Raw genomic sequence first — 23,378 nt, forward strand, 5'->3', positions numbered from 1 at the left:
GATTCCATAGGTAGAATTATTGATTTATTACTCACAAAAAGAAAGTACTATAGCTCTTTTCTTCTGCAGCAGCACAGAAGATTCCAGTTATTTTTGATTCTGTATTTTTCCAGAATTATAGTACATGCCAAACTGTGGCAATAAATCAAACATTACTCAAAGCCAGTGAATCTTCAGTGCAAAACTCAGGGAGATATGTTTCAACAAATGAAATGATACAGTCACTTTTGAGTATTTCAGAAAGCAGAATTGTAATAAGCCTCTAGGGGAAGAGTCTTCTTTTGGCCTAGATACTAAATTAGAATCAAAATTAGCTGAAACTCAAATGATGTAGTTTAACATAAAATTCTTATCTGCTAGCACTTGCTTATTTTGGTAATTTGAGTTGTCTTCTCTTTTATTCTTTTATTTTTTTATTGAAGTATAATCTGTTTACAATGTTGTGTTAATTTCTGGTGTACAGCATAGTAAATCAGTTATACATATACATACATATATTCTTTTCCACATTCTTTTTCATTATAGGTTGTTACAAGATACTGAATATAGTTCCCTGTGTTATATAGTAGGTTGCTTATCTATTTTATATATAGTAGTTAATATCTGCCAATCCCAAACTCCCAGTTTATCCCTCCATTCCTCTCCTTCCCCACCCATAACCATAAGTTTGTTTTCTATGTCTGTGAGTCTGTTTTTGTTTTGTAAATAAGTTCATTTGTGTCATTTTTTTAGATTCCACATCGAAGTGATGTCATATTTTTTCTTTCTTCTTCTGGCTTACTTCACTTAGAATGACAATCTCCAGGCCCATCCATGTTGCTGCAAATGGCATTATTTTATTCTTTTTTATGACTGAGTCGTATTCTATTATGTAAATATACCACAACTTCTTAATCTATTCATCTGTCAATGGACATTCAGGTTGCTTCCATGCCTTGGCTACTGTAAATAGTGCTGCTATGAATCCCATAGGACAGTAAAGGGCAGTAACAAGGTTACAGACAGGTGGAAAAAGGACTAAAGAAGGAGCTGTAAGTAAAATGTAAGCATTTGCCAGTCATTCAGTTAATTTAATAAATTATTCAACCAAGCCAGACAAGGTCTCAGAGTGAATTTTTTGATAGATTCGAACTAGTTTTGAGGCTAATGACCCACAGCCATACTTTTGCTGTGGCCTGTGTAGCCTCAAGCATTAACCGTCCCAAGGCACTGCATTTTTGGTGAAGAAAAGAAAGAACAACACAAAATCTCATCTTGGCGTAGTTTTCTGCATATAGTTGAGAAAACATTTTCAAAACTAAGCCTCTTACTAGTTAAAACCTAGAACTATCCTTCCCCTTTGGACATATTCTATTTCCTTCACCTATGCTAGAAAATTACCCCTCTTTCATTTTTATTACCATCAAAGGCCATTAACTCTGAAAACTTTTTAACTGCCTTCATAGTAAGTCAGTAATTCAAAGTCTGAGGAATCAGATGTGTGCTATTTATTCTCCTAGCCAAAAAGCGCTTGGTATTCTGAGTGTATGTTCCATGCATACATTTATGGCACAGCAAATAATGTTTCCCTTAGAAAGAGATCTCTCTTGGCTGAGTTTGAAATTTGAATAAACATTCATCCAGCCTCTCTTCACTAGACGCTGACTCTAAGATATTGTACATGGATAATAAATTGAAAGATTATTATCAGGGAACAGCATTCCGGGCAGCTTCTGACATGATGGCTAAAGCTCTGTAATCATTTAAAGGAAAGGTCTCATTTTCTTTGATCTTCTGTGAGAAACACAAGGTACTCTTACAGCTAATAAAACCATTGAAACCATCCTAAGACAGGCTGGAAAACGATTCAAGGAAAGAAATGATATATACCGTAATATGAAAGCTTTTAATAGAATTCAAGGAGAAACCAGAGTCTGTAATTTTGTTTTTAACAGGCTGGAGATGATCTTCGTCAGGATATGCTTGTTCTGCAGATTATTCAAGTGATGGACAATATTTGGCTGCAGGAGGGCCTGGATATGCAAATGATCATCTATAGATGTCTATCCACAGGAAAAGGCCAAGGTCAGTATAGATTGGAAGGTGGTTTGACTTACATTATTTATCTCGTGTGTTCATCAGTAATATGCCACCAGACTTTCCACAGCTTTCATTTAAGATGACAAATTTGAGAATCCAAAGAACTAGACATAGTCATTCTTCTTTTTAACAAAGAATTGTTATCAAAAACAAAAAGCCAAAATAATTTATATAAAACATAATATCCTTCTACCTGTTAATTAGGACTTTGACAATCTAAATGTTAACTGTGATATCCTTTTGTGTGTCTTCAAGGGTTAATTACATTAATAGCTAACTCATACTTTTTTCTCCTTTTGTAAACTAATAATAAAAAAATCTACTCATTCAAAAAACTACAACTGTTGCCTATTAACACAAAACTTACAAAGTTGTGAATGCTGAAAGGAGTTCTGAAAATTCTCAATACATTATAAACATGCATTTAGTTTCTAGAAGACTTTTGACTGAAGTATAATATCAACAGTCAAAGATAACTATACATGCAAACTTTAAACATACTTCAGCATTTCTTTTCCTTTATAAAAAGCCACAACTTTAATATGGAAATATAATTACATTTATACACATTTTCAATGAAAATAATGTCAATGATCCACCCAAATAACTACCCAAACTTCAGAGGCAAAAGTTATACTTAATTATAATCATGATAAATAGAAGAAATGATTTCTAAGGTTTCTTGTAATTTTTTACGTGTGGCCATTGCCCCTAAGAATTTCGTTACATTAGTTGGCATGGATTATAGCAAATACATCTGCATAAACAAAGGAATAAAAAAGTCACAGAACTGGAAAAGGGGCCTAAAACTATGTTGTCCCTTTTTTTTTTTTTTAAACTCAGGCAGTGCCACAATTTAAACCCATCACCTCAAAAAAACAAAATTATTACTGCTTGGTCCCCCCGTTCCTGAGGTCCCATCACTAGGCTCATTACCCCGGCCAGCTGTGACTCGAGCGTTTAGAAGCCAAGTGTGGAAGCGCCTTCTAGTTAGCTTAGCTGGCAACTGGAGACCTCAGGGTTGCTGTTGCAGGTCGTACTACCCATTTATTTCTGATGATATGACCCTTGTTTCCAGGCCAGGTGTCCCACCCCTGAAGTCCTGAAGCTCTAGTTCCTACGTCTTTTGTTATTGCTACTCTGAGATCACTGTTCCTTGAGTTTTACACAACCATTTCTCACATAGATGACCTAATTCTTTCGTATCCTCATATGTTGAAGGAGGAAGAATAAAGCTAGATGAGCTTTTTGATGTCACGCAGATTACTTTCTCTTCAGAAATTGAATACTACACTAACCTCAGTTGAATTCTTCAATTCTAGTTCCTCATTTCTCTGTTTATAGTCATAGAATGTAACAAAGCCTAAAGCTTTTAAAGTTAATAAAATGATTCAACATAAGTGACTGTAGACTTGCCCAAAGTTATGGATGTCATAAGACAAATAAGTTACTCTTCCCCACTGTCTACCAAAAGTCTTCCATAGTTGTAAGATTTCAGAGGGCATTACACTGGCCAAATGCTTCTTCAAGAAAAATGGAGGTCATTAAAGCAAATGTCTTTTTTAGGTGATTACGTTCCATTTTTAATCGTATTCCAAGGCTTATTGAATATCTAGTATTCTCGAGAAATGTCACAGAGTAAGCTAGGGAATACTAAAATGACTTAAATGGAGTTTGTGCCCTTGAGAAGGGATCTCCATTTATCAACATTATTGTTTATTATAATCTTCATGACTACTTTGTATATGATATTATAAGAACTTTGGGAGACACGATCAGGGCAGATAAAAATTTTTTAGGATTTATTTCATCACTCCAAATTTGCTCTAAATTTGGTGGGCATAAAAATTACATAGGAAAATTGGAGGAGCGGATGTAACTAGGACCCAATGAGGGTACTAAATCAGGGTCTCCACTGGGCAGGGGTGGGGTGGGGGTGTAGAGTGGGGGGTTCATGTCTCAGTGATTCCAAAAAGCTGCTCTGGTGTGTATCGTGCACCCCCTTTTGAGAAACACTGCCTTGTGTGGTACCATCTGGGAAAGTTTTGTCCCTAAGAACCCTGCTACTTACAGTGTGACCCAGGGACCGGCAGCAATGACATCACCTGGGAGCTTGTTAGAAATGCGGAATCTCAGGCCCCACCCTCACCCTACTGAATAAGAACCTACATGTTAACAAGATCCCCAGTTGATACATATGGGCAGAAAATTTGAGAAATGCTGCATTAGAGAACAGAAAGAATGGAGCCCATAGATTAGTCAGTGTGCACAGAATTATGCTAGAAGTTTTTAACAGGTGTATGACACATACTAGCTTAAAATGTACGAAGTGTAATTTATGGTTTTAATTAATGGGCAGAATTTAGCCACCATGATTGTTATAAATTAGGTGCAAAGTTTTCTGGCTGGTCAGCAATGAAAGACTGATGATAAATGGCTTGGAATTTAGCAATGATGAACTCCCTGAAGACAAATGTGGTCTGAGAAGTAACTGACGTTACTCCAGCACCATGTCTAAGGGGTACAATAATCTCAGTCCTCATTTTGGTCATGGTCAGATATGAGGTGGCAATGAAGCACTCCGGAACCAGGTAGAAGGTGATGTTCTGTTAGGAAGTGTTAAATGGGGGAACTGAAAAAAATAAGAGAAATTTTCAGGATTAGTAAGAAAAACTATATTAATCTTTCCAGAGTAATTGTATTACTATTAAATGTAATGCTTTACATTTGTTTTCTCACTTTATAAGCATGAGAAAACCTGCACAAGAGCTGAGTACTGTCGGGGCGGAGGGAGAGGTGTTATGATATTAAAGATATACCCAGGATTTGTCTCTGGGGTGTTAAGTTTCTTTCTTTCTTACTGTTTTTAACAAAAGTATTTTAATAGATTATTTTTGCAGCATTCAGTTACCACTCCCTATGTTTAAGTTTCTGATTCAGCAAAGTAGATTCCTAATGGTCATAACTGAGCTATTGTTTATTAAGATATTAAGGCTGCAAAAAAAAAAGAGAGAGAGATATTAAGGCTGCAGCCAGCTGCCACTGGCCAAATCCAGCACAGAAATGTGTTCTGCTTACTATTACTGTGATCTGCTTATTTGTTGTTTTATTTTAATATTTCTAAGGTAGATCATGAAACAGTCCATTTTTAAAACTCAACCACCTCTCTTTTCATTTAGTTACATTTGTGTCCCTGGTCCCTTCGGGCATTTGTGTTCACAGCCCTTGCAGTTGTCAAGGTTGTGGAAATCAGAGATTCTAGACTTTAGTTTCTTTCAATGACTTTATGTACGGAGCCTGTACACTTCAGTTTCTTTTGTAGACACTAGTCCTGGGAGAGTTTTAAATATGGGCTTAAATTGCTGTTCTGCAGCATAAACCAGTTCAGATGCACTTATAGCAGGCACCCTCGTGCAAGACACAATCTGTATAATATACATGATCCCCTGACCCTAAAAAATAAATAAATAGCTGCTCTGTACAGAATAAACATCCAAAGATTTGAAAATGTTTATATTCCAATAACCTTAGGAACACTATGAAGACAAGCTTTATTGGATGCATGGCTAGTGGGGCAAAGGTCCTTTTGAAGTTCAGTCAATATATGCTCCCTTTAAAAGAATTATTATCATCGTTTCCCTTTAATGTTGACTGAGAAGGAAAGAGCAGGTGGCTTTTCCCATGTTTATTGCAGAGTTACTCGCTTCACTCCTAGAAATGAAACATTGAGCAGTGAAGCTTTTATTAACCTGCACATTGATTTTTATAATATATTTAAAATATCTGTCATGGAGATTGTATTTGATTCACTTACATCATAAATATGCTTGTTATACAAGTTTGAATGTCCTCCCTTAAACTGTGAATGAATGCACAAGCTGTATGTTACTTAATTCACTACTCTTGATTCAGTGGGGTCGCTGGGAGACCATCTAGATTGGCTCTCTACTGTAGTTCTAGGAAGTAAATTACAGCTGCTTCTCATACGTCTGATCCCAATGTAACAAGGAGCCTCATCGCTCCCCAGGATTTAGAATAAATTAGAAGGAATACCGTCTAAGTAAGACTCTTCCAGAAAAGATTTGGAAATGAAGAGGGTAATCCAAGTAGTGTTGGCAACTGTTATTGCTACCTAGATCAAGATGCATTTCCTAACTACCCCTCATCCTGTTAAGAAAGAATGATTTCCATAATCTCTCTCTCTTTTTTTTTTAATCAAGCAGGATTGGTGCAGATGGTGCCTGATGCTGTAACCCTAGCGAAAATCCATCGCCATTCTGGACTGATAGGACCGCTGAAAGAAAATACAATCAAAAAATGGTTCAGTCAGCACAACCCTTCAAAGGCGGCTTATGAAAAGGTTTGTCCTTCTGGAGCTAATTTTAAATAATGTACTTAAGTAAGGATATACTCTGGCTCATTAGATACTCTGATTTGTAAAAAAGTAAGTTAAATACATCTTGAGTTCTAATTCACTCAGTCATCAGCCATTAATGATGACACAGTATAAATGGTATATTAACTGGACAAAAATGTCACTGTTTGGTTTTCCCTCTAGGTGCAGTTCTGGGCTGTCAGTAAAGATTCTCTTTGCACAGCTGCCTCCCTTACAGCAATCTTACCTGCGATGATGCCCCTATTTGTACTCAATCTATAATTCCTGTAAATCTCCCTCCTTCCTTTGCAATATATTTCTTCTGCCAAGTTCTATTTTATCATGCCTTACTCTTTCAATATTTGAGGAATGCATAATAGAGTTTGTATTTTTCCATATCTCAGCACTTTATAAAATGTACTATTTCATTTAACTGCAAACATTTCTTCCCACTTTACCCTGGCATCCAGCTTACAGTGTACAGTTAGTCGTATAGATTCTTCCCTCTACCAGGGCTCCCAGATATGGGGGTGAGTTGGCAAGAGCCAGGCCTCGTCCCACTTGCCAAGGCATGAACTGGTATTTCTGGGTCCACCCAGAGGCAGGGACACCTTTGTGCTAAGGCACACAAAATGCAGTATGGGCCAGCGTTAGATTTGCTCAGAACTGTCCTGAACACTAAAAATCCTTCATTCTTGGAAACTCTTCTGTCCTGGGCAGACTGGGAGGATCAGTCACCCTAGCTGGCATGGACCATGAAAGAGAAACCCAACAGTTCGTCTATTCCAGGTTTCTGTGGGATTGGAGTAGAGCGAAATACAGGTTTTGGAGGCCAAATAACAAAGAGTTAGATGAGATTATCTTGAAATCTATTTTTTTTAGCCATTACTCAAATTGTAACTTGAGTTGTGCACAAACCCCTGGGGTTTTACTGTTCGAGGTGTTTACACATACATTTGATGTTCACAACCACCACATGAAGGTCATATTTTATTATCTTCACTTTATGAGTGGAGAAAATCTAAACAGACAAAGTGCTGGCTCAGGCACTTGGGATACCTGGAGCTAAGGAGTCCTGGCATGTGGTCCTGTTAAATGAACTTCCACGCCCACCAGTCAGCCTCACCAGTCGAAAAGGCTCGTAACTGTGGCTCAGCCAATCACTCATGGTTACACCATGGTTGCACTCATTGTTGTATCACTGATGAAAATGATATATATCCAGGAGACTTTTTTTTTTAATAAAAAAGAGTAATTTTGGCACGTAACCTCTGTTCTTTAAAGAAACATAAGTCACAACTAACATAGTGGAACCTTCTTTCACCCGTATAGGCCTTCCCTGATACGTGCTGTACCAAAACCCTCTTGGACACCAATTGGATGACCTATTTGTAAAGATAAACATAAAGTGTTATAGATATCTCAATATAATTTTTTCTGTGTTAAAATTTCAAATATTCAAAAATCGATATTTTAAATTTCTGTGGGAATAGGCAATATTGGGCCATATTGTTCCTTCTTCTTTTACCTTGAAAAAAAAATCATCCTATATTGTACATTTGAGACATTAACAAATCACACCAGGAATCCTCTCTAGTAAACTATGAAAATTAGCTTTAACTGAATGAAAGATATTTTCCCCAATTTCAATGAAAACATTCGTTTGGCTAAAGAACAGATCACTCCATGTGCTTCTGCAGCATATCAGGAAGCAACCATTTAATCACATCCTCTCAACTGAGATATAGAAGTGGTTCTTGATTATATAATTTTGCTGTTTGTCCTACTTTTACCATTACGCCTGTGTTTGCTCATTTTGTTTGTATGTTATTTTTGTGCTACTATTTTTCAACCGATTAGGCCTTGAGGAACTTTTTCTATTCCTGTGCTGGCTGGTGTGTGGTAACGTTCATCCTGGGAGTGTGTGACCGACACAATGACAATATCATGCTGACAAAGTCAGGCCACGTGTTTCATATTGACTTCGGGAAATTCTTAGGTCACGCACAAACATTCGGAGGGATAAAAAGGTCAGTGCTCAAATGACGTTTATTACGATAATTAAGCCATCTTCTGGAGTGATCTATAACATGTAATGGCACGGAAACCCAGCAGATGACTTGCTCCCCATCTCTCAAATCCCCCAAGGTAACATAAGCACCATTATATATCCAATAATATTGAAGGAAAGATTATTTTCAGTAGATTGTTAATGGAACAAATTAGGTTTCCTCAACTTATTAGTGGACTAAATTGGCCTTCTTTCCACAGGATACTAATCCTGTTGCAGTCTGAATTGTCTGAAATGTAATATTTTCATTTTCTTATAAGCCTTGAATGGAAAATGAGGTATGAGCTCATGGTCTCAGTGCATCTGGTATATTGCTCAAAGCAATCACCACCCTGGTCTACCTATCATAAAATGAGCACACTTCCTGCACTGAGTCAGGCTCGAATCATTCCGGACATATTTAGTAAGTACCTACCATTGAAGACTCTGGGGATACAACAGTGAACAAAGCAGATGCAAACCCTGATCTCTTCAGTAGGGATGATGGACATTAAACAAGATAACATGAGGAAATGAGGAGTTTAATTTCTTCCTAAGAAACTAAAGCAGAGAAATGGAGTTGAAAGTAACTGGGGCAGGGATGCTATTTTAAAGAGGCCTCCTGAAGAAATCAGAGATAGCTGTGTGGTGAGCAGTCACCTTGTGGAGATGCACAAGGCACATACTACAGGAAGAGAGGACAGCAAAAAATAACAGCCATGAGCATGGAATAAGCATGGCATGTTCCAGTGACAAGCTGAAGGCCTGGGGCCTCGAGGTGGGGTAAAGAGGGGCAGGCAGTAGGAGGTCAAGGTGAAGAGGCCGGTGGAGGCCGGATCAAGTAGGGCACTGAAGACATGATGTAGAGGTTGGCTTTTATTTTACATTCAGAGGCAAAGCACTGACAGATTTCAGTGGATTTCAAAGTTCTCTCCTGCTGTCCTGTAAAGTAGTGAGAGATGAGTTAAGAAGCTATTGCAATAGTTAAAGCAAGACCTTAATCATAAAGCAGTGGTGAAAACTGACAAATTCAGAATATATCTTGGAATCTGAGCCACTGGACCTGTTAATTGATTGGACATTGGCAGTAATTAATGGGCTGGGAGAAGGGGCCCAGTGGGTAGAAGAAGAAAGAAAAACAGTCCTGGACGACTCCTGGATTTCTGTTCTTAGTCAACAATTGTATCATTTACTGAAATGGAAAAGACTGGCGGATGTGAACAGATTTTTATTTTATTTTATTTGATCTGGGGGCAAGGAAACCAGAAGTCTAAGACTAAAAGCCCCTTTCTTTAAAAAGATACTCCACATTAAGGTGGAAATGGGCTCAGACCATTCCAAAGACTAATCAGTCACTTTTAGCTGAAAAACAATCTCCTCAATAGAAGAAATCACGATGTCTCAAAGCAGAACAAGAACTTCACCAGATGGGCGTAATCTCGGATTAAATCGCCAATATAAACTATGTAATATGGTTTAATTCTTATAAATTGATATCTCCTATTTTGTAGAGGCATACAAATGGAATTGTTTTACTTTTTATTGTTTTCAGTATGTTTCCTTCTTCAATGAGTAAGCTCAGGAAGATTCACCGCATAGTGATTCATTCCATAATCATCTATTGAGGATGGTCCTTGTGCCGAGGACTATGATAAACCATGGTGATACAAAGATGAATAATACACATTTACCACCTCAGCAGGGCTTACTCTTTCTTTAGAATACTAAGAAGACAGAAACGTAAAAAATTATTCTAAAATGTGGAAGGCAGAGATAAATGTATAGACCATTAGAACACCATAGAGGAGAGATACCTAGTTTATGAAGGACAAGTATTAATTAACAAACATAAGCATGTTACATAATTTACTTGTAACATTTTTTTCCCTAGAATCCACCCTTTCCTTAAAATGTAAAGATTAGATTAAAATTTTAACTTCTTTATTTTGCTGTATTTTCCACTGAGAACTTGGGTTAACCCTTACTCATTTATTTGACCAGCATCTGTGTTGACCATGGGGATGGGTAAAAGATGCACAAAGATTTTCCAGTTCTACAGAAAAAGTTTCAGTTGGAGAAACATAGAAAGTAAAGGACAAGTTACTAAACAATATGTTAGGTGCTGTAATAGAGATACGCACCAGGGTCCATAGAAAAGGTGGAAACCAGTTTGTTTGTAGATGTTGCAACAGTTCCTGCTGCTTGTGTACTGTGATGATTTCAATATTTTTTTATGCAACTGCTGCAAAGTCATAAATCTGTGCCCAGCACAGAGTCACCCTTACACTATGTTTTGATATTTGCTGAATTAGCTAGCCAATAAACTATTCACAGTAAGTCCTCAATCATTCAATAATTATTAATTAGATGAAAGAAAATGAAGTTGGCACCGTCTTCGCTTGAGATTATTGATGACTGAGCACCAGCTAAGAAGGCCAGTTGCAGCATTATGACCCACTCACTATTACTCACTATATGTTTTGAATTGTAGGCAGCACCTAATAATTTTCTTCCAAGTCTCTTTCAGTTGTTTCTGGAGTTCATTTGAGTATTGTTTCAATAGACAGCTGATTTCTTCCTTTCTAGGTCCAATGGTTGCTCTTCTTGGTTGCTAAGTAGACAAAAGGCCTTTTATAAATCAAGATCCCCCCTAGGATAAATGAGAATTCTTATGCGTGCTACATTTATTACATTATAGAACTGATCTCCAGAGAAAAGCCTCGGTCCACCTCACTTCTTCTGCAGACCCTGATGTACAAGACCTGGTTTGTCACTCATGCCCTCTGACTATCCTAACCTCCCGTAGCCTACAAGGCCATATAATGCTCCAGTAATAACCACAACTAAGCTAGGATCATGCTATTTAAGATAAAATGCTACGACCACTGGGAGTAAAGAGCATATGTGTCCCTGACACATGTGTTTCTCCTATTGTCTACTCCATAAAAACACGGAGAAGGAAAGTATTTGTGTGACTTTTTATGGTTTATAAAGTGTTATTAACATACATTAACTGATTTTACTTCATAATACAATTGCCTAAATCATTGCTCAATTTCGCATAGAGAGTACAGTTTCCAGTTGTGGATGGGTTGTGGGTCAACAAAAAGAAATCCATACATACGTGAAACCCCTCTCTAAGTGGCTGATTTACCCCTTAGCCAGGGATACAGAACTTAATAATGGGCATTAGCAGGCCAACAAAGCAGAAGCAAATGCAGTACATCTGGGGAGAGATTTTTCCCTTGGTTTCCTCAAGAGGAAGCAGCAATGAAGTGACATTCGCCTTACAAGTAGGATGTTGAGAAATAACGGGATTTCTTGCTGGGCCATCGCCCTTTTACACTCATACTTACATCATCATTCCAGAACATCTCACACTAACCATCTGTGTGATTCTGTTTAAGAAATGTTTACAAACATTGAGCTCTCCTGATTCTTGACGTACGCTCAGTCATCCCAGCAACACTCTCATTTGGAGTTCTTGCTCAGGTGTCCCTGAACCGTTCCTCTGAATTCAGTTTTCCAGAAATTATCTATAAAGCCCATCTTCATGCTTAGACCAAATCTGAGACTCCTGTAGACTTTCTAACTTTGAAGAAAGAAAAAAAATTACAACTCAGTTATGAATTTGAAGGACTTCACGTCCTGTACATAAATAAGCAATTCTTTCTTACTGGTTTTAATTATGAGATTAGACCAAGGGGATTTACAGCAGCAGATTAAATCACAGGACAGTTCAACCCCAGCATTACTTACCGATTCTGGGGGAAAAGCTGGCTAATCCCTGCAGTGGAAACAATGAGAACCTTCACCAACTTTCTGAAATCAGTTGGTTTTCCTTTTGAAGTATTGCTTAATTATTATCTTCATTTCTTTATTTTCTCTCACAAATATTCACATGAAAGTGGTTAACAAATTGCGCATCCCCAATTTTTCACTCAAAATTCCCCTGTAACAATGATTTCTATATAATTTTTTCATTACATAAAAGATATTATTGTAATAAACTCTAAATTTAAATTCAATAATTTCTTGACAGTAACTTTCTCTTACAGAGGAGAAATTAAGGAAGGCCTTTATTGGCGATGTTTTTGTTCTCCTAGCTCACTGTCTTATTTTTTCAGACTTTATTTCCAGTCTACATGGCCTTTCTCTTCAGTAATACTAGACTTGGATGAAGTCTTTCTTGCAGCCTTCTTTCTAGATAATTTTAGAAGCCATATGAGCAGAGGTTAAGGTCGAATACCCTGGAGACAGACTTTTTTTTTAACCCCTTACAAATCATTTACTAATGATGTGACCTCAAACAAATGGCTTCTCTGTGGCTTCTCTGTGCCTCAGTTTAATCAATTATAAAACAGATTGCTTTGAAGATTAAATTAATTGATGTATGTAAAGTGCTTAGAAGAGTTCCTAGCACTGAATGAGGGCTCTATAAGTGTTTATTGCAGTTAATTATAATGGAAGTATTCCAAAGGAAGTGACAAGAAATGAGAATGCATCTTTAGGTAACTATCATTTCCTTTTGTCTAAAATTATCTTAATATCTTATTTTGGTACTTTTTCAAGTATGTGATTTGAAATTCATAATTTGAACAATTAGTTCTTTAAGCTCTCTGACCTTGAGGCTTGTTGAATGATGGACTAGATTGCACTATTGGTCAGGTTTAATTAGACTGTAAGGTTATTTCACCAAGTCATTCTTGACTCCTGATATAATTTCAGACGTAAGCGGAGGTGTGCTGGATCTGGCTTACACTGGCTTGCAAGAGCCTATTGTGTGTATTTCCTCTTAATTCTACATTCAATGGTATAACACTGGTAGCCTGAAATCAGTCATAGTGGGAGAATGTACATCATGAAAATTGGCAAATGTCACAAATCAGAGCCTTTTTCTCCTAAGAGGAATGAGCTGGTTATTAAATATTTACTACCACACTATAAGATATAAATCCATTTGAAACAAATGAAAAATCATTTCAGAACTCAACAAAATAAAATTCAAAATCTCTTTTCCTATTAAAATATTTATACCTAGGTGGTCAAAATATTTTATCTGTCTTTACAAAATAGCTTATACCTAGTTTTCAAGTTTTATCCCAATAGATCAGCAATTATCTAATATAATTAATCTCAGAATTTTCATCTCAGTATCAGTCATAAAAATTCCCCATATCTATAATCATTTTGACATTATCCTCAATAGTTAATTACCACTAATTTTAAAATGTTTAATGTTTAAGTTCTAATTTGAGTATTATTTATATTCTAAACATCCTCAATTTAACCATCTTTGGGGGAAAAAAAAACTCCCTTAGCAGATTAAAAGATTAATTTTTGTCTTCGTCCAGTCATTTAATACAATATTCATAATAATCCAAATGCTGTATAGGTATTAATGATCTGCCACATGCTTTAATTACTATCTTAGTATTCTTTGAAACTAGGTGAATTTCACCAGTCTGTTATTCACAAGATTGTTTATCAAGAAACATTTAACTCAGACTCAGTTGCATCTGAATTTACTAGGAAAAAAACACATTTTCCCATACCTCTCTAACTGTGAGTACCATAAGGACATCTTTGTATCTTAAGCACCTAGCTAGTGCTTGACACTTAGCAGAAGACTCCGTTTTGGTTAATTGAAGGATCACTACAAAAAAAGCCATGAAATTTATGTCTCTTGACCTGACAAACTACAGCCTTCCTGCAGATAAAGTTACTAAGAACTTGCCATATTCTGTTCTTCTAAACAGAAATTTACCAAGGGATTTTCACCTGACAGCCACTTTACATGTGGGAGTCCAGGAGGTGAAACTCAAAATTTGATACATTCTCCCTCACACCCATTTAGGATGGCTACTATCAAAAAAACAGAAAGTAAGTTTTGACAAGGATGTGAAGTAATTGGAACCTCTATGCAATGTCAGTGGGGATGTAAAATAGTACAGCTACTATGGAAAACCGTAATGGTTGTTCCTCAAAAAAATAAAAATGGAATTACCATAGGATCCACTTCTGGGTCTATACCCAAAAGAATTGAAAGCAGGGTGTCAAAGAGATATTGGTACAACCATGTTTATAACAGCATTATTCACAGTAACTAAAATGTGGAAGCAACACAAATGCCCATCAGGAGATGGGTAGATAAGCAGAATATGGAGTCTACATACAATAGAATATTATTTATCCTTAAAAGAAAGGAAATTCTGACACATGCTACCACATGGATGAATCCTGAGGACATTGTGCTAGTGATAAGCCAGTCACAAAAAGACAAATGACTATAGGATTCCACTTATATGAGGTTCTAAGAGTATTTCAGATCATAGCTACAGAAAGTAGAGTGGTGGTGGCCAGGAGCCAGGGGAGGCAGGGGGAATGGGGAGTTGTCATTTAATGGATATAGGGTTTCAGTTTTAAGAGATGAATTGTGGAGGTGAATGGTAATGATGGTTGCACAGCATTGTGAATATATTTAATACCAGTGAACCGTACAGTTAACAATGGTTGAGATGGTAGATTTTATTTTATGTGTACTCTACCACAATGAAGTCATTGAATAAACATTTGGTACATTGTAGGTTTTACAAAGGCCTCCCCCAGTCACAAAGCCAGTCCCAGGCAAATGACACCTAGCATTTGAATAGTGCTTTGGGTTTTCAAAGTGCTCTCACACGGTTCCAAGACAATTTCAAGAAATGAAGTTTGTTTTATCATTCCCAACTTCTCACTGTTGTTTCTCCCTCTTCTATTTCACCTTGTCATTCCGCTATGTTTATCACCTAGTTTCTTTTGAGTAACCTTTATATCTACCTCCTTCCCATTACAAGTTAAATAAAGAAAGTTTCTCCAATGAAAAAACCAACCGACGAATGGTGACTTTTCTTCAAAGAGAGACTTGTAGATTTTCAGATGAAAAGAATGAAGGGTGCTTGAGAAAGGAAGAAAAATTTGTGACAGAGAGGGAATAAAAGGAAGGAAACGAGAAAGGGAAGGTGGGAAGGAGAGAGAGAGGGAGGACAATTTAAACAGGGTAAGGATTCTGCCTTTCTGCACCCCGTGCCCCACTGAGAACAAAACATGCGTAAGATGGAAGACTTGAGTGCTGACTCCTCAGCTGGTCCAGCGTACAATGTGCCTGTCAATATATGCATCTCATAGTCCTGAGCCTGAATCTGGTTTTTAAAGAAAGACATTAGTGTGTCTCCTAAGTATGAACTAGTATTAGCACTTCATCTGGTGCCCAGACGAAGAAACGGTACCTGACTCTGTGCTGGGAGAAGCACTCTGGTGTTAAAGTTAGTAAGAGATAAAAGGTCCATTCAAGCTTGATACCTAAATTTTGATCATGCATATGGTAACGTTAAGAGTATTTTAAATGTTTTCAGAGGTGACTTAGGCGATTCTTGATTTTCAGCTTCGACCTGATTTTGGAACCTAGTCCTAAAATGCAGTACTGCCATTCATTGTCACCGAGGCATTATAGCATTGATCATCTTTTCCTTATATCCAGACTAATTTCTGTTCCACACATACACTGGAATTCCATGCAAAGCATAACTGTACACTTTCCCTTGAACCTCAAGCTCAAGGGGAAAAAACATGGGAATTTGGAGGAGCTGACCAATCTCTTCCCATTCTCATAAAATCCTGACCTACTATGAGCTCTCAGCCAAAATACCAGACTTAGGAAAGTAGGGCTGATAATTTTGAAGAGGTAGCTGTTTTAAATACCCTTTCAAATAAGAGAAACGATGTCCCTGAGCCTGGGAGTAACTCCAGAGTCAGAATTTAAAGTTATTAGGCTATTAAAGATCAGGGACCTCCAGGAGTTAACTTAAGACCCACAGTGTGTTTGCAAAAGAGGCTAGATTGGGGAAAAAATATGTTCTACACTTAAGAGATTACTGGTAAGGGTCTCCTTAGTTAATACTTGCTGAGAGCTTGGAGATCTCACAGGACGTTAAATGTTCTTTTTGCAATAGTACCTGCACCCTTATGTTCTTATTATATTGCACATTTGAGGTTTCCTGTGTTGTCTAATTATACAAGGTTCTATCCTATCCATTGGAGATTCCAAATCTGCCTTTTCAATTAACTCATGGATATTAGACGAGAGACTTGTGTTCTTTTTGTTGGACAGCAAAATGTGCTCTCTGAAATGTAGGTCGTTTGTGATACCAGGAAAACTGTAGGCTTCCATTCCCCGGTGTACTCTGTAGTCATTTCTTTGTATGCTAATATCACCATTCACTATGATGGGAGTCTGCGGCTTTTAGAAATATTTAAAACAGTATATTTTAACGTGACTGTGATGTTTCTTGGGGACAAAAACCGTTTTAATTCATGAAATTAGTATTAATACTTTCAATAATAAAAATAAAATGTGCCTCATCACTGAGTCCCACATTTCAGTTCAGGATACAAATACGTATTCAAACACTTGAGCCTTTCAAGCCTGTGTTTATACACGTCCCTTTGTACGTGTCCATTTACTGGCTTTATCAGTTGCTCAAATAAATACTAGATGAACTATACTATAAAAGGAAGAAATATGTATATTCACAGGGCACAACAGGTAGATTCTACTTTCACGAGCCCTTGCTGGAGTTCTCTATCCTTCCGTTCCACTCTCCACATCCCCTGACTCCATTACCAGTACTGAAATGCATAGCTCTTCTCCAGTTGCTGTGGAATATCACCAGGAGTGACAGAAAGCAAGTGCTCCTTAGTGTGGCGCTGCATCATTCAGTATTCAGGGTTAGATTCTAAAGGAAATAGTCAAAAGTACCCTTTAAAGCTTTATCAATACTTGATGTGCAAGCTTAATTAATCTTAATTAATCTTTCAAGGTAGCGACTATTACTTTCTCTAATTTACAAATCAAGAACTATGACAGCAAGAAGTCTTAGTTGTTATAACTTGTCCAAAGTCACAGGCAGTAGATGACAAGACCCCTCCCTGGCTGGCCATCAGGCCCTGCCTCACGCAGCAGCTGCCAGCCCACTGGTGGGCGGGGCCGGGTCCTAGCTGAGGCTGGCTGTGGGGCCCAGGGGAGCCCAAGAGGGTGAGTCCTGGGGCTAATGTTGGCCCACTATATCTTAGCTTTTACCTGAAATGTTTTTCCTAAAAGATCAACATACCGTCTAAGGAAAAAAATAATAATAAAGTAAAAAAAAAATTATCACATTGAATACATTATCTATTCTATCATTTCAAAATTTAGCAGTAAATATATTTTCTGTAAAATCGCCTTCATTATTAATTGGTCCTTCCATTAGTTTTTAATGGGTAATAGTCACATCAAATACAACCTGGAATTAACTATTTGAGACAATACAGGCAACTTTGTAAAATCACTTGTCCTTCCTTCTCTGTTGGAGCTCAAGTACTTATTTAAAGGCTACAATTAGCAAATTTTTCCAGCTGTCCTGCAACGAACTTGGTTCACCCATTAAAGTAGAGAGAAAATAGCAAAAACTGTCGAATAGAAATAAGGAGTTGTAACTGCCTAATTTAACCCTACAAACCATTTCTCCTCCTGCATATAATTGCCATTGTTTTGGTTTATAGGGACCGAGCACCTTTTATTTTTACTTCAGAGATGGAGTACTTTATTACAGAGGGTGGGAAAAACCCACAGCATTTCCAAGATTTTGTGGAGCTCTGCTGTCGAGCTTATAATATTGTCAGAAGGCACAGCCAACTGCTCTTGAACCTGCTAGAAATGGTAAGTCCCCTGGGGAAATAACAGAAATAATAAGCTTCATGTATGTCTCTCTTTCAGTAGTCTATCTTTGCTAATGGCTTGGAGTTCCCAAAAGAGCTATTCAAAACAGAATAGAATGAACAAACTAAAAGTACCATTGTACAGCTTATGAACACATTTCTTAATAATTCATAACGTCAGTTCACAGTTATTGTCTCAGACCTTTCTTTTCACAATAATATTGATGTATTCAGGGGTTATCTCAGTATCTTTTGATTAAAGATCAAGGACAGTAATTTAGAATATTGTATCAGTTGCATTGTGCTTTAGGATTTTTCAGAAATATTTTTGAAATACTACCTCATTTACACATTATGGCAACCCAATGATGTAGAGCAGGCAAGGACTTTTCCTGGTTCCCCTCCCAATCTCTGCCTTTGATCCCTTGCTTATTTTCCAGATTAAGAAACTGGGGGTCAAAAACGTAAGGTGACTTGCTAGCAACTCAACTCCAAAGTAGTACGTTTAGTACATTGAGTCTGCTGAGTCATGGTCCTGTGTGCTCTCTGTTGACCAACAGGGGAATGTTTAATGTTTCATTCCAGTGGGCAACAGAGAGACCAGATAGTCAGGGTGAGAGGACAGGGATCTGATGGAAATATCTTCACGGAGAAGAAGGTGGTGATTTCTTTGGGCAAGTACATACACGCTTGTAATTGCAGCAAACTGTAGGAGAGAAGTATATCTCTTGTAAATCAGCATTTTGTTTGGAGTCAGTATAATCATCAAAAATAATTGGTTCAGAGCCTTCAGATGACAGTTCTGCTAGATGCTGTTAAGGGCACAGGCTTGGTGGCAGGGCCTTGCTGGATTTGAGATCTAGCTTGGTGTTTTACTGTCTACATTCCTCAGGTTGTGTTACTAAACTCCAGCAGGACTCTGTTTCCTCATCTATTAAGTGAAGGTAATAGCATCTACCTTGTAAGGCTGATAAATAAATGACCTAATAATGAACATTCGCATGAGCATTATTCTAGGTTCTTTATGCGTATTGATTGATTTACATGTTGTAATAACCCTATTAGATAATTAATATAAAGCACTTAGCACAGTACCTATCACACAGCAGGATTCAATTAATTTATTATACTAGATCCTTGTAATCTGTAAAAGCACTGTCCATACAGTATCCCCTAATCACTTGATGATTTAAATTTAAATTTACTAGTATTGAGTAACGTTTAAAATTGAGCTTCTTAGCCTCACTAGCCACATTTCAAGCACTCGATAGCCAGGTCTGGCTAGTGGTACCATATTGGACAGCACAGATATAGAACACTCCCATCATCGTAGAAAAGTTCTATTGGGTAGTGCTAAATAAATGTTGACCTTGTTGCAATGAAGACTTGATTTTGATCCTTGTTTTAATTTTTAAACAACACATGCACCTTGCTTCTCTCCTCTCTGTCTTGAAAAATATGAATTTCTAAAAATATTATAAACATGTAGTCCTTCATATAGAAAGACACTTTGGTTACTTCATGTGTAAACTGGATATATAAGGTTCTGCCCATCTCCAAAATCTTCGAGTTGGCTTTCCCGTAATAACCAGTGACTCATAGTGGTAGAATTTTATTCTATCTCCCAATTCTATTAGGTCATATTGCATTTATGAGATGGTATATAGTTCATAATTTGTATTCGTACCACAAAGGAAACTCTGCAAGGAGTGAGTCCATGTCCTTGACTCCATTTCATAATAAATATCCAGGTAGTATCAACTCTAATATCCTTTTGGGATCTAGCGGGGTCTAACTCATGAATCCACGAGCTCTCGCGTATTCACTAAATGCCAGACACTGTGGAGGATACATTAACATATGAGACCCAGTCGGTCTTAAAGTTTTCAATTCAGTAAGGAAGATTAAATTCATGTACACGAGTAAATGAGGTATCCATAACTTCTAAATGCCTGAAATGCTATAAATAACTGCATACTAGGAGTATCACATTGTAACAGCTACCTTAACCAGTCACAGACATTTCAAAAATAAACCCAAAGCAGAACAGTACAAATGTAGTTTTATGCTGTTTCTCAGGTCACAGTAAAATTACGCTGAATGACAAGTAAGCATATTAAAATAATGTGAAATGACAGCTTTTTGAAAAAAAATGATTCTGAAACACATGGGTGGGCTTTTTTCTCTCGTTTAATAAATGTTTCTACCTACCTAAAAAGAAAGCTTCTAACATACGAGTCGTAATATAAATAATCATTAAAGGGTTTATATAATATTGTTTCGTTTAAAATAAGCAGATACATGATATTTTAATCAAGTATTGAAATAATTTCTCATAAAATAATATTAAAGTTGGATGTTGAAGGTTTCTCGTATATAGTATGTGCAAAAAATTTCCCTGTATTTTTATTGTTCAAATGTGACTTTTAGGCTAAGGAAGAAAATTTGTCAGCAAAGGGTAATAATTCAGATTAATCATATAATCTTAGATTTAGACTTTTACAGAGATTGAAAAAGATCAGAAGCAATGTGGACCCATTAGATCAATGAATAAATATATGTAAGACAGCAGCGTGTTATTATCTGTTTCTGGTTATTCACCTCTTGACTCTTCCCTTCAGACTTCTTCCTTACGGGATTCTGTAGATTATCAAATCAGCAAAGGTTTCAGGATCATACTTTCTTTGATAGAGCCTCTTATAAAAGAAAAACCAAATTTAAATTTACAAAAGACTATTTTCTACCTGTGTGGATAATCTATATTTCCCTCAATTCTCTCTCAAACTGACTCTTATGTTAACTTCTTTAGAAAGAACTTAATCTCCTGTGCCATGGCCCAGTTACAACTTGAGAAATACTTGACATGGGTCATAAATTCTGCCATGAGTGGACAGGGCCCAGGATTACGAGCCACAGGCGTCTGGTGAATCGACTATTGAGTTAATTGCTTGTCCTTGGTGAAGACGAGCATATTTCCAGATATTGGCAATCCTTTTTATTTACTCCTGGGAAAAGCTGGGAAAAAATAATCCATGAAATTCCCATCGTGCTTAAAAGCAAAACATCTGTAGAGACCCAAGAGTGTTGCTGGCTGAATTCACTAACATAAAAGCCTGTATTTCATCAGCTTTTCTCTTATTAAAAAATCAATACTAGCTATTATGGAAGGCTCCCAGAGAACACAGGAACCATTCACCCAGTCTAAAATGTTTATCACACTCATTATTATATCAGATATTTCCCAGCAGAAATCCTTCTGACTTCTCTACGTGATAGCAAAGAGTGTCTGCTTCCCTGAGCATAACTATTAGTAGGAAAAAAACAGACGTAAGAGAAAATGTTAAATGTTCCTGTCCTTTCAAAAAGAACCTGTTTATTACCCAGACTAGCCAATTTTTTGCTTTCTTATTGCCCCAATGAAAGTTATTACCCAGGTCATCTAAGCTAGGAGGCACTTGAACCACATCTCTGTGGGTCAGTGAACAGACAAGGCGAGGTGGACCCAGGTATGAGGCAGTCCTCACTCTGATGTGCAGAGTCTCAACACTCAAAGCCCCCTCTCTAAGGAACGAAGCACAACAGCAAGGGCAAAGTTAGCACGTGTTACCTTTAACCAGCCACACTAAGGAGAGAGCATTTGGATTTGAAGCCATCTGCACTTGGCAACTGGTGTGTAGTGTGTGTGTGTGTGTGTGTGTCTGTGTGTAGGAAGGGATAAGCATAGGGTCTGCTTCCCAAAGATGTGGTTGGCACTATCCCAGGTGAACAAGTAGAAACTCAGAATATCCAGAGAAACTTAGAAATCAATTCTGATCTAGCAAAGAAGCTTGGTCTTAGCAAATGAGCATCGTGTGATAAAGGAGAAAACAGCCAGAGCAAGTACACCATGTCTGTAGCACCCCAAGTATAGAACTGAAGAAAAACCTTCATGTACACTTTAGTTGCTGTTGGCAATGTATCTCCCGATGGCTGATTTTGTAGTTAGGGTTGAACTTGCTATCTGTAGATTTTCAGTGACTAATCGGATCAGGTATTTTTTTCATTCATTCATTCATTCATTCATTCATTCATTCATTCATGTATTCATTATTTCACAGACTTTCATTAAGTTCTGTTTACAAAGCACCATGCTAGGCAATATAGACAATTCAACACTGAGTAAAAACCTAGTTTCTGTTCTCAAAGAACTTAAAATCTAACATGACAAACATACACATGAACAAAACATAGTTAAGGCTAGGCAGCAGGAAGTGCAGTGAGAGAGGTGGAACCCAACTAGGATGGTTGTACAAAGGAAGGAAGTAATGAAGTCTTATCAAGAGGATCTGTGGTGTTTCAAGGAGGAAGAAGCATTTGAGATGAGCTTTCAAAAAGAATTCCAATAGACAAGGAGGGAGGGGAACGGAATCCTGGCTGAAAGAAAAATATACATATATCTAAAATCGAATAACTTACCTCCATTCCTAAGCAGTCTCCTTATCCAGCCTCTTATTTGGCACCACTTTAATCTGTTTTTCACGTGTAACTATGATGATCTTTCCAAAACGCAATTCATTCTTTTAATTCTCATTTTAAACACTAAAAGAGCTTTCCCTTGCATTTAGGAGAAAGTACAAACTCTTCCATGTTGCTAAAATATCCTACGCTACCTGCCTTTTCAGCCCCATCTCCTGTCATTCACCCACAGGACACTCAATGTTCCAGAAAGCTATCTTGGATCTAGTCTGCAAACAAATGGAAGCTATCTTGCTCTCCTCTGTCCATCTATATATGCTGTTCCCTCAGCCTGGGTGGGAACAGTAGGAAAGGAAAACAGCTTCAAGTCCTTTTTTTTTCTCACTTGAACTTCATCAAGTCAATCACAACTTCACCCATCCTCCATGGCCATATTCTCAGTTTACCCTCTATTTTTAGGATCAACAGCATTGTTCTTAACTTCCCACTCCTGAAAATGTGCCTCTATTCCAGAGCAGGAAATAATTTATCATCTTAGTCATGAGGTACTTATGACACTCTTCCTATTTTCTCAAAGTTCAAATTTATCTCAGAAAGATCTATCTTTTTTCTAAGATGTTTGCCAGTAACTCAGGAGGATATTATCCCTTCAATCTACACTATAATATAAATGAAGTACTTTTC

The 23,378-nt window shown here is 37.2% G+C and overlaps 1 protein-coding gene across 1 annotated transcript in view; it reads left to right on the forward strand.

Annotated features, from left to right (window-relative positions):
- Positions 1 to 23,378, forward strand: part of PIK3C2G (phosphatidylinositol-4-phosphate 3-kinase catalytic subunit type 2 gamma) — a 266,488-nt gene that overhangs the window by 172,794 nt on the left and 70,316 nt on the right. The window contains exons 22-25 of the mRNA XM_031444030.2: positions 1,935 to 2,064; positions 6,303 to 6,439; positions 8,315 to 8,484; positions 18,084 to 18,240. Of these exons, the coding sequence (XP_031299890.2) occupies positions 1,935 to 2,064; positions 6,303 to 6,439; positions 8,315 to 8,484; positions 18,084 to 18,240 (594 nt within the window). The remainder of the gene's footprint in view (positions 1 to 1,934; positions 2,065 to 6,302; positions 6,440 to 8,314; positions 8,485 to 18,083; positions 18,241 to 23,378) is intronic.

Source organism: Camelus dromedarius, chromosome 25 (assembly GCF_036321535.1).
Source record: "Camelus dromedarius isolate mCamDro1 chromosome 25, mCamDro1.pat, whole genome shotgun sequence".
NCBI lineage: Eukaryota > Metazoa > Chordata > Mammalia > Artiodactyla > Camelidae > Camelus > Camelus dromedarius.